The sequence below is a fragment of the Drosophila hydei genome, unplaced genomic scaffold (assembly GCF_003285905.1).
Source record: "Drosophila hydei strain 15085-1641.00,03,60 unplaced genomic scaffold, DhydRS2 tig00000060-arrow-pilon, whole genome shotgun sequence".
Lineage (NCBI taxonomy): Eukaryota > Metazoa > Arthropoda > Insecta > Diptera > Drosophilidae > Drosophila > Drosophila hydei.
In genome coordinates, this window is record NW_022045656.1 from 8,009,374 (window position 1) to 8,021,858 (window position 12,485).

At 36.7% G+C, this 12,485-nt stretch overlaps 1 protein-coding gene across 1 annotated transcript; it reads right to left on the reverse strand.

The window, feature by feature from the left end:
• Positions 1-1,301: 1,301 nt before the first annotated feature.
• On the reverse strand, positions 1,302-2,156 carry LOC111595432 (trypsin alpha-3). The gene has a single exon (XM_023309155.2). The coding sequence runs from the start codon at positions 2,139-2,141 to the stop codon at positions 1,302-1,304; it is 840 nt and encodes a 279-aa protein (XP_023164923.1). The 5' UTR covers positions 2,142-2,156.
• Positions 2,157-12,485: the final 10,329 nt, after the last annotated feature.

Genomic DNA, 12,485 nt, shown 5'->3' on the forward strand with positions numbered 1-12,485 from the left:
CTGTTGCTGTTGCGGATGCTGATGCTTCTGCTGACCGCAAGGTATACGCCCAGATGCTGGACATGCTGCTGGCCTTAAATATTTATGCAATTTATTTTTGTCTAAACTAATAAGTTCTTGTTGTTGTACTGCAGCTTGTTTTATCTCATAATGAAATACAATACAGTTTGCATAAGTATATAAATATGTGTATAAACATGTGTGTGTGCGTATGTGTGTGTGTATGGGTGTGTGCCAGCCTTGCATTTTGATATTTGCGCCTGCATGTGGACTACGATTTATTTGCCAGACTCTGTGGCAGCCAAGATGTTAACATATTCATTGAATCTGAATTAGTTTCGTAGCGCTCTGCTCGCACAGCTTGAGCTGTATTTCGAGTTATGAGCCAAAGTCCTAACGCTCTGACTGCTCCCGGCTCTCTGACCTAATAGCCTCACTTGCTTAATTGTTGAAAACGTAGCTGCAGCATTTTTCTAATTAAAATTTAAGTGCAGAAGATGCAAACATCTTTTGGATGATCAGGCAAATCCATCTAAGCCATTTACAGCTGCGTATATTTATGATGAAGAACGATTTGCTGCAAACATTTAAAAACATTTCTTTTGAATATTAAAAATAAAAACAATTAGTGTAAAATACAAATTAGAAACTTTTTCTTTTATTATAATTACGAGCTTACGAGCTCAGTGCTAGCAACTCCTACAGCCACAGTACTCTTTGGACGCATCCATCCATGATAATTCTAGATTTAAGATGTAAATACCAGCTTACAGGCCCACTCACCAGCAAATATTTATTAAATAATGTTTTATATATTTTATTTTAAGCCAGTTTATTCGAGAAATATGATGTTCAACAGATTTGAGATTTTGTTAAATATTTTTGTTGTTTCTCTCAGCGCATCATCTTTACCTACCTAAGCACGCACTCGTAATCCAGCTGTCCTTTGTTAACATACATATATGTGTAGTTGCCAGACAGCACATCAATCATAGTTAATTTCGTGTAACATAAGCCCTGCCTAACTACATAACAAATAAACTGAACATAATGCAAAGCCTTTAAAATATTTAAAATTAACTCAAAGCTAATACGCAAAATGCCAGTAACTTAATATAGAGCTCTGCTAATATTCTTATATATTATTTAAAAATAAAAACATATATATTTTCAACTTATTTATTTTTTTTTAGATTATAACATTATTAATTTATTTATAAAGAAAACAATATATTTAACCTATTACAACATTTTCAGCTATTAATACTATTTTTAATTTTTGACTGACACTCTTTAATATTCTATACCTCATTCACCCTTTGCAGTCCACTCCAGCCATTGATGAGGGTATTCCAGCCCCAGGCACCCACCTGAGCATCAATCCAATTCCTAAATGCTGCCACATTCGCATAGACGCCCGGATATTCTTTCTGGGCGCAGCCCAAGCCCCACGAGACAATACCATAAAGCTTGCCCCGAGCACTGCCGGGCGCATAACCAACAAGTGGACCACCGGAATCACCTTGACAACTGTCGTGACCCTCCCGTGCAGCGCAGAGCATACGTTGGGTAATGGGTAGCACCTTGCCATAAGCGAGACGACAGACGCCCGGCTCCACATGCGACACATCCACGTACCGCAGAGCAGGTGACACACCCTCCTCACCGCCTTCGCTCTGGTAGCCCCAACCGCTAACGTAAAGCCGCGTGTCGGCCGTAAGTATGTCCCCTGCGCCAGCCAGGCTTACAGCTTGCAGGTTCTCAGTATAGTTCAGCTGCGCATTCAGCAGCAAGAGGGCCAGGTCATTATCGTGCGTCTGGCTATTGTAGGCTCCGTGGCGTATAATCTGCCGCAGGCTGAGCAGCTCGCCGCCAGTTTTGTGCTCTGTGGCGCCTAGCCGCACGCTGTAATCGAGCTCAGTCCACGGTTCCTCAAAGCAATGGGCAGCGGTCAGTATGAAGTAATCCCCGATAATGGCACCGCCACAAATATGCTGGCCATTCAGCTGTATGGATGCCTGGTATGGGAAATCGCGTATATCCGTCACCTGACCGCCCACAATGCGTCCATCATATTGGGGCGTGGCACTGCTACCAGCAGCAACGGCAAAAATGGTCCAAAGCAATGTCACCAAACTCATCTTGCTGTTGTGGAACGTGTTGTAGTTGTGTCTACCTGCAAATCACATTCATAGCTTTTATAGAGCGACACAAGTCTCTCTTTATCAATCACCTTATCTGCGTGTCAACAAACTTTGCCCGAAATAAAAAACAATTGGCCAATATTTCAAGTTCAGCGCCGGCCTTATCAATAACTATTTGCACTTACTCATTTCTCTGTCGCCGTTGTCTGACGTTGACCCAATAACCTTACACGCGGCGCAACTGAAGGTAGACGCTAGACTCAACAATCTCCGGTTGACTTAAGAAAATATTTATTTATTTGCTTTGACGATAATGATATGCATTTCACACTGCATTGTGTAAGCTGGCTTATGTTAATTATATAAGACGCATTTTGTGAAAATGTGTTAATATTATTATTATTATTTTATATATACAGCTTGTGTGCTAACTGACCTTCTTAAGACTTGGCTCGAGGTCAACGTTGATTACTTTATTAAATAATTGAAATACATCAAACAATTAACACAATAGGTATTTATAGATAGATTGATTTATACAAGACTAAGCTGAAGGCAAGGAAACTCATTAAATTGTACTTGCTTTAGAGATTTAATTTTCACTCAGAATTGGGATATGATTATAACAAAGACAAAAGCTTCTAGAGTAATCAAATAAATATTATAATAGAAGCAAGTAAAGCAAGTACACTAAGGAAGTGCTCGACTATGAGTTACCATAAGTTTTAATCGAGAATAACTTTGAATTAATTTATGGTCTTGTTCAGCTCCACAATCGACATCCAAATCCAAATCGAAAGAGCCAAATATTGGCAGCTCCGGGAAATGCAGCGGCTACGGCATATTTTTGGCTAAAATTTAATGCAAATTCTATTAAATATTTTCTGGAATAGGCCAAATCGAAGATGAGTCACACCAAAATTAACAGAGAATTCAAAGATTTGATTTCAGTTCTCTTCAGCCTTTAGAGTTTCTTTTAGAGCTAGTTCATTTCCCTCTTCAAAAATATATCTATTTAGAAATACTCTCATGTATATAGTACAACAAAATCAGTTCACCCTGATTACCCACATTAAATATGATAAACTTCTATTGAATTTATTATGTGCGGATTCTTATTAAATTCGATAGCATACTTTCCGGCTGTGGCAGAGCATAATTGTAGTGGCTACCTCGGCGGCGGCTTGTTTATTATTGGAATGAATCAATGGACGTGCGCAGGAAGCCGGCCACAAAAACCACAACAGAGACAGAGTGATGCTACACCAAAAAGTCGGCCAGCCATTTATGTATGTCAGGCAGGCAGTCATTCAGTCATTTAGTCATTTTGTCAGTTTTTCAGCCAACAATGCAGGCACTGCTGTCGTTGCGGTTTTCACACGGTTTTCTTTTTTTTTAGTTTATTTTTTTTTGTTGGCAACTCTCACGTTTTTGAGCCAAACATGGCAGCCGAGCGATACGCAGTTAGCTCTGGTGTTATTTCAATTTGTTTGGCTTTCGCACCGATACTTTATTTTGGCCAATAGCCCGTGCAGAGCAGCTGCGTTCGATGAACCCCGACCAGAGAAAAATTCTGGCAAACTGCAATTGACAGTCTCAATTATCAATATAGACGCGCCTAAGCCTTTTCTTACAGCGCAATAGGGATTGGTTTCGATTCGTGCATAATCTAAATATTCAGCTAATCGGCACACACAACAAGCCAATAAATTGGCGTTGGCTTAAAAATGCCTCAGGCGTTGGCAGCCCTTCGACTGTCTGCGAAAAAACACGCCTATAAATAAGCATAACTGTCAACATAACAAAAACACCAAATTGCCAGGGCCCGCAACAGCAACAACAACAAGTTTAGCTCCTTAAAAATCAGCCTTGGCTTAGTGAAAGTCTATGCCAAGTATTAGCACATTTTTACGTAACATTGGCGTAGGAGGCGTGGCACATAGACAGGCTAAACAGACATTTGGCACTTTCTTTTATTTGTTGTTGTTTGTTGTTGTTGTTGTTGCTGTTTATGCCGTGTGAACTTCAGCTGCAAAGTTTTTCAGCGAACGCCCAAACCTTTTGCTAACATGAAAATTTTTGCAATCTTCCAACTGTCACAAACACAAAATTCGACTTTTGACATGATTCGCAAAAAAAGAAAACTTTCGCAGCATTTTATTTAAATTTTTCCTCTTTGCAATTTTTAGCATAGCCCAAGGCAAAATTAAAAATTTCAATTTCCAAATTTCGTAATCGTAAAAGGCAGAAAAAATAATGTTGAGTTGAGAGCGGAATGTTAAGCTTAATAGTTTTTATTTTAATCAATTTTTTTTTGACAAGCTTATTATAAATAGACGAACAGCAAAACAGTTGTCGTATCGAAATATAAGTGAGAGAGTTGCAATTAAGAGTAAGTTAATATATTACAAAATCAATGTTAACTCCTCAACAAAGCTTAATTTTGACTGCTATCGGACTATTACTTTGTGAGATTGATGGATCGATCGTGAGACAGATGCTGTTTTTTTTAGAGCTATAGAGCTTTGAGTTGAAGATACACCACTTTATTTAAAATTTTTTTTTATAATTGGTAGTTGTTATTTGCTTATTTTAGTATGACATTTTATAATAAAAAGACAAACCCAAAAGTAAAACTTGCAAATTTTTGAATTTTGAATCAAAATAATAGTTTTATTCATCACACTTATCATACACTTCGTTCATTTTATGGCATGTATAATGTCTATGTATAATCTACTAGCTTTGTTTGGTGTGCTTCAATGTGCTTCACATGTCTTCAAAAATGACGTCGATTGCGGTCACGATTGTGATTGTAAAAACTGGAACAACAGATTGCGCCGTGTACTCAACAGTAGCTTCATCACATGACTAAAATCATATTGAAACACCAATGTTATAAAATTAACTATCAAATAAAGTTGATTTCAATGATATTTAAGCTTATTTCATTATCTGACTTTGATTGAAACTTGTACAACTCTAAAAAACAATCGATGCTTGCATTCGCAAGAGAGTCTGCTTACTTAATTGGAGCTATTATCTGTCAGTCAATCTTTAATACAGATAAATATATATACAAATGTCTTTAGCAAATGCATTAACACACAAATATATTTGTTCAACTGAGCTGCTTCGAGCTCTATAAAAAATTAAATATCTTATCATTCTCCAACTAATTTAAATGTATCTCAAAGACTCTTCTACTGAAATACTTGTTATGCGCTTTCCTTAGAATACAGTTGGATTTTCATTGTACAGCGAGCAACTTACAAATGGATTAAAAAACAACTGATTAAGGCAGACGGAGAAGGCAGTGCAAACGAAAGGTAAAGCCGAACAGAATTGCGATTTCTCTATGCAACACGCACGAGGCATGCAGCTGCTCGTTGCACACTAAACACGTCTCGATGTGTTTTCGAGTTTTGTAACTCATTTGCAACTAAACTGAGTTCATTAAAGTTAATTTGAACGTGCAACATCGGCGTGCCACACAACGCAGTGCTCAATGCAGCAACAAAGTGCGGGAAGGAAGCTGTGCAGAGACGTCATCCTGGCCACACAATGCACCTACTGCAGTAACTCTGTGTGAGTGTGTGAGTGTGCTCCGTGCTGGCTGTTTGTCCGGGCACGTGGCTTAGCGTCGATAAGTTTGACATTTGCACAACGTAAAATGACAACTCCAAGCCAAGCCGTACGCAAAATGAAAAAGTTGCCATCGGGCTGCGCACATCTCTGACATTTGCATTTGTCTTCCGCAAAAAGCTTTCAAATTAGCGACAGCTCCAGGTCCTTCTACTGTACCAGCTGCCGCACCTGCTGCTCCTCCTCCTCCTACAGCTGCTCCTGCCTCAGCCCCAACAGCTCCCACCTGCTGCAGCTGCCTTCAACTCACGTCGCACGCAGCACGCAAAGAAATATGCAAATAATTAGCAACCAAATGCAAAATTGTATTAACAGTCGCCAATAGCTTTATACTCTTACCAAATGTAAAAGGAATTTTTTACGCGTCAAACTTTGAGCTGGAATGGCAGACGAAAAAAACAGTGTAAAAAATTAAAATTAAATTAAAATTAAAATAAAATTATTTATTATATAAAATTAAATATAGTATTTAAAAAATGCAAAACTAAAATTTACTGAATAAATTAATGAAAATTAATTTCTTAAATAAATTTTATTCAAATTTGTAAAACGAAATTTATGATTATAAAAACTATTCACTCAGTATTCAAACAGCTCAAAAACTTTACAGTTTTCATTTAAGTTTCATGGAATTCACCTTGATTATTTATATAATGGACTATTTGCCCAACAAGATATATTCAAATGGCAATTATTGCTGTTGTTTGATAGCTGGCTAAGTGCACAGTCTGTTGATTCCATTTAGACAACGATTTTCAGTTATTTCAGTGTTGATTGGCTCAACAACAGCAACAGCAACAACAACATTCATTTCTACTACTTACATGCCAAAAAAAAAGCGAAAAAAAAGGAAAAAACGGCACACGCAATTTGCTTTGCGCAACTGATGCTCTCGATTCACTGACAAGTTTAGCAGCTCAGAGCTGGGGCCAGAGCTAAGCCAAAGTTATGGCATGGCATTCAAGCAAAGTCGTGTCTAAACACACAGGGAGAGAGAGTGAGACGAAATCAGTTTGAAAATTGAATTCTAATGCAGCATACCGAACTGAATCGAGCTGCTCGAAACTGAACTCAAGTGAACTGTGGAGTGACTTTGTGCTGCTCTGCCATTGACTAAAACAAATGGGTTCCACAACATCTTTTACTGTCAGCTGCAACTTGTCGCCCGGTCCATTTGTGCATTTGTATGTGTGTGTGTGTCTGTTACTATATAAATAAAATAAATATTTATATTGAAATGCAACGCAATCGAGCGCAACCGAATTGAATTTCAGTCCTGTTTCAGCAGTGTCCTATCCTATCCTGTCCTGTCCATCTCTCATCCTCTCTCTCTCTGTCTCGTTTGACTCCTGTCCAGCGCTTGTCGTGCGTTTTATTTTTGGCCAATGAAGTTCCGGACAAGTCCGTCGATTTCTGTACCAATTCAATTTTGAACTTTGTCGCATTTAATTGCATTGCATTTGTCCAAAGTTCTGCAATTGATTTGAGGATCTGTACAGGTAAACGGGCCAGAGCTAATCTTTGAATGTTTCGCAATTTTCGTAAACTTCTTGAACGTGAATCGAATTGTCTTTGCGCAACTTCATCTAAATAGTTTCAAGACCGTAAAAAAAATGCCAATTTGTTGTTAGCAAAATGCCTGACAAAGTTGCTTTTGTTTCATTTGCGGCAACCAGCGAAATTTCAGCCTTTGTGACTCGACCAGCAACAGGAAACGGAAATATGCTTTACGCACATAATGCATGCAGAAGTAGGAGTAAGTTATTCCACTTCCCTATATAACACATGAGTCGGATAGCAACAGACAAGACGGATAGCGATAGACAGAGAGAGACTAAGAGTGGGAGTGTTGTCTGCGGCAGCTCTAGCCTTTGTCTCCAATGGTTTATGCATGACAGCTCCCATTGCTGTACATAAAATTACATTACTCAACAAACAGACAAGCAGCAACAAATTATCATTTAGATAATACTTTTTAGTGCTTTTCAACATGCATATACTACCAGCACACATATATTCACATTCCTTGCCGTTTTGCCATTTACCTTACACATGCCCTGTAAGCGACGAAGTAGCTGAAGAAACCGGGTATATTCGTGCATTAACTTCTTAGTATAAAAGAAAAATTATTCATTTATTTTATTTATATTTTAAATTTTTGTTCTAAATTTTTTTATAATTTTATTATATATTTTGTTGTTCAAAATTCAAAATAATATTTTATATTATTTCAAATATTTATAAAGGGCTTTATTTTTTAAATTCCAAAGTTTAAATATGTATTCGTCACATCCAAACAATCTTACAGGGTATTTGCAAGTCAAAAGCTTTAGTCCATAAAACTCTGCATATGTAGATGCCAGCATGTGTGCACAACCATAATGCTGGACACATCAGCATTACCGTGTATCTGGCTAATAGCAAAATCTGTAGCGTACTTTTAAGTCGTCTGGATCAACTCAATGTTTTTTTTTGTCTTTGCCCTTCTTTTTTTCGCCAACTGAGTGCTGTCTACATTATTTTTTTTTTGCGCTCTTGCCAACCAAATGGCTATAAAAATACGCGGCAAAAGCGCGTAAAGTAAAATGTAAGTGGCATTCCGAGCAGTGGGAGTGTAAGGACGGTGGGCGTGGTTTGCATAATACGCATAATAACAAAGCGGAAAGTGTGCGAAAGCCGTCAAGTAGCTCTGCGCTGGCCAACAGCTTCAGTTCCCTCGAAACAAGTCGGGACAAAACACGGAGCTTGGGTTGGGCTAAGCTGAGCTAAACTGAACAGAGCTAGAGCCATTTGCATTACCTCACGTTTGGTTTACGTCTTTGTTTTCGCTCCGTTGAGTGGAATTTATATATAATATAAAAGCTACGTAGGTAGTCTGTAAAAAAAGAAAAAGTAACTTGTTGATTAAGCCTTAAAGGATGTAAACAAAAACAACGTAAAGTCCAAATTAATGAATGAAGTCTGCATTTTTAAAATAAAATAATAAATAATAAAAATAATAAAATGAAAACTTAATAATTCTGTGCTAATCGCATTGATCAAATAGTAATTTATTTATTAAACTATTTAACAAAATAAAATATAATGTAAATATTTTATTTATACTTAAGTCAAAATATTAATTAAGTGCTTGTAAAAATATTCCAATAAGTTTTTGTAAATAATAATTATTTTATTCTATGTAGTTTTTTAACTAAATAAATATAAAAATAAGAAGCGTCGCCTTATATTTTGAACTCTTACATTATATCCATTGCCATGGTTTCCCACAGCGTGTAATTGGAGCCTAGAGCATAAGAGATTTCCTTATGTCCCCATATTTGACAGTTTACCGTTGGGGATGGTCGTCAATTCCTCAATAATCTCTCGCAGTTCTCTTCAAGGTGTCAGCTGGTTCATGCTTAAACAACCATCAAATCTGAAAAATATATATATTTTTCTTTAGACTATATATTAAGGGAATAAAAAATGTTTAAGACTATTAACATATTATTTGTATTAGCAGCTAAAGCAACATGGGTTTACAATATTATATAAAAATATTTCAGTCAAAAAAATAAGCTTAAAGAATAGTCAAAAGGCACTATAAATCAGCTTGTGTTGACTTAGAAACTGATTTAAATATTAATGAAATGTGCGGTAAAAGAGAGCGAGAAAGAGACGGCATAATAAAGAGCATGAGAGAGAAAATGACATAAGTCGTGAATATTATTTGAAGTAGACATATTTATGCACTCTATAGCATACGGTATATAATGCCTTGTGTAATTATTCTTTGTTTAAATAATTCACAAAGATGCACTTAAAATGTCAGCGCAAAAACTTACGAGTTAACACACACACACAGACACACCATTCTACAGTTGCACACGCACACAAACGCAATTTGGAAGCTTTGGGTGTTACATTCTGGTTCAACGCTCTTTTCTCGTTGCCTTACACACGCTTTTATTATGATTCCTCACTTACTGTCCCTTTTTCTCATGCCATTTAGAACATTTACATTTTTATGAACATTTCGCTGCTCGTTGTTGCCGCTGCTGCTGCCGCTGCAACATCCCCGCTCACATAATACACGTCTTTTATATGCGCATACACTAATATGCATTATGTATGCATGTGTGTGTGTATATGAAAGACAAAGAGCAGGGAGTGCAAGCTGGCATTAAAGTATATTAAATTACTTAAGCGAATGCAGCGGCAACAACAACAAGCGGCAGCTGCAATGCAACAACTGCAACGGAGACATACGCTCAAGTTTTAAAGCATAATTTCTCAAGCATAAATCTTTGTGGCTTTTGCTTGCAACAAACAAAAATTAGTTGCACTCGGCGAAAAAAGCATAAGCAACGGTAAATTATGCGCCGCAATATGTCAGCGTGTTGCCGGAGCTGCCTTGGCGCCCGCTGCGTTTGTCACACAGCATGGCGGCACGGACAAGAGGCCAAAGGGGCTGGCGGGGGCGACAGTTGGTGCCCAAGCTTAATCAGAAATTATTTGAAAATGTTGAGTCGACATGTCGGGAGTGCGACTCACGACTCACGCACAGCAAAAGCTGCTGCTGCTGCTGCTGTTGCTGTTGCTGTTGCTGCTGCTGCTGCTGTTTGCAATTTGCACACGACACGACCCCATGACCCAAATAGAATGGAAATCTCGGCAAGAAAAACGGCAAACAATGGCTACAGTCTGTGGCAAAGCCAACTTTCATAGACTGCAGTCAACGCAGCACGCTGTGCCAGCGCCACAGCTCATTTGTTTTGTCGACGCACAAAAGTATGCAATACAGTCAGTGCAAGCAATGCAACATCGCGTTTCAAATACCCTGCAAATAGACAAAAATTACAATTTACGCAGAGCAAAATAACTGAAAATGAATTTCTATAATAATAATCAATAATTTAACAATTTATGCAATACTTCACATATTTTTCTAAGTGAAAACAATAAGCGTATTCACACGAAATCATTTTGAAATACAATAAATCATATTTATATTTATATGTATTAAAAAATTATATAAAAAATAATATATATATAAAGAAAACATAAATACAAAAAAAATATACATATATATTAAGATACACGATAAATAATTTTTAAACTAAAATAAAATAATAAAAATATCTATATAATTAATAAAATTGATACTAAAATATTTTTAAAGTAATAATTCATAAAAAAATATGTAAATACAAAATTTAAATAAAAAATAAAAAAAGTATATAGGAAAAAAAAGAAAAAACGATACAAAAAATGACAAGTAAAATTAATAAATAAAAATAAATAAGATAATATATAACTAAAAAACTGTATATATGCAAGAATAATAATAAAATAAAATTAAAGTTCAAAAATAAAATAAAATAAATCAATAAAATTTAAATTAATAAAAATTACACAATTTATTCCATAATTAACTTACAAATTTTTTATTTTCTTTTATATTAATAAATAATAAATTAAATAAATAAATTGATTTAAAAACAATGAAAACTTCAATTTAAAATGAAGTTTATTTATCTATTCTTGCTAAATAGCTCACATTATAACTCAGCTCAACGAAACTTTTCGATTTACCATAAAAATATTAAAGCTGCAGACACAACTGTACCTGCGAGTAAAAATACAAACATCAATTCAACAATAAGTTTTATTTCTTCTTTTTATTTTTTACTGTACAACAATTTATTAAAAAAGGATCTCAGCTGGAAATCTTTAATCAGCTCATCATGATGCAGTAAAAGTTCCCCTCGAAGCGTGTGCCAAATGTAATGCCATATCAAGCGACAGCTAGGTGGGGCCAGGACGATGGCGCACGCGCTCGCGTATAAGTTTCACTCGGTGGAGGACAAAAGGCAACGCCAACCAGTCCGTTTGCCACAATGGCTTCATCTTGAACCAGTTGGCAAGACGCTGGCTGCTTGGCTCGCCGCCCACTTTGCCATAATAACTCATGTTAACCGAAAAGCGTGCACTGTCTTTCCGTTCTGCTGCTTGCTGCTTGCTGCTGTCCTCGCTCCTATTCTCCATGAAAAGTAAAGAAAAGGAAGACGGAGCTGAACGAGAAAAAAAAACAACTTTTCGCGCACAATCAGCTGCATTTCAACATTGCGTCGCATTGTTGCCTTTTGCTTATAATTTACTTTTACTTGTGCACTTTGGCTTGGGCTTTGTGATTGTGTTTGTGGCGTGTAAAATATTTGCACTGCCAACGTCTACAACGGCGGCAGCAACAACAAGGACAACAACAATGCCGCACAACATTAACCATAATAATTTTCTTTTGGAAAAGTTGCAGTCAGAACATGTTGGGGCGTTCCTGTCACTGTTAATCAGCTGCCAGCAGCTGGTAAACAAAATGCATTGAATGGAGCTTTGTATCCTGCTTGCTTCCCGTTACGTTTTTGTTTTCCCCATACACATACACAACAAAAGTAACGTGTGCTGCTGCAGCGTTTCCATGGCTTGAACCTTTTCTGCAACTACTTTCATATGGCACAAAAGAAGAGGGAAAAAAACTTTACATGCGGTAACAGCCAACTCTCTGAGTTTGCCCTACAAAACACATTTCAATTGGCTATTTGACTTTCCAAATTGAAATTTTGATTATAATCAGAGCTACTACACGATATACTATGAACTTAAATTTCATTTATCTCTTATTGTGTTAAAGTTCACACAGTTTTCAATTAACTT

What these genes read in the sequence shown, in the direction of transcription:
- LOC111595432 (XM_023309155.2), bottom strand. Translation starts at nt 2,141, where the DNA reads ATGAGTTTGGTGACATTGCTTTGGACCATTTTTGCCGTTGCTGCTGGT.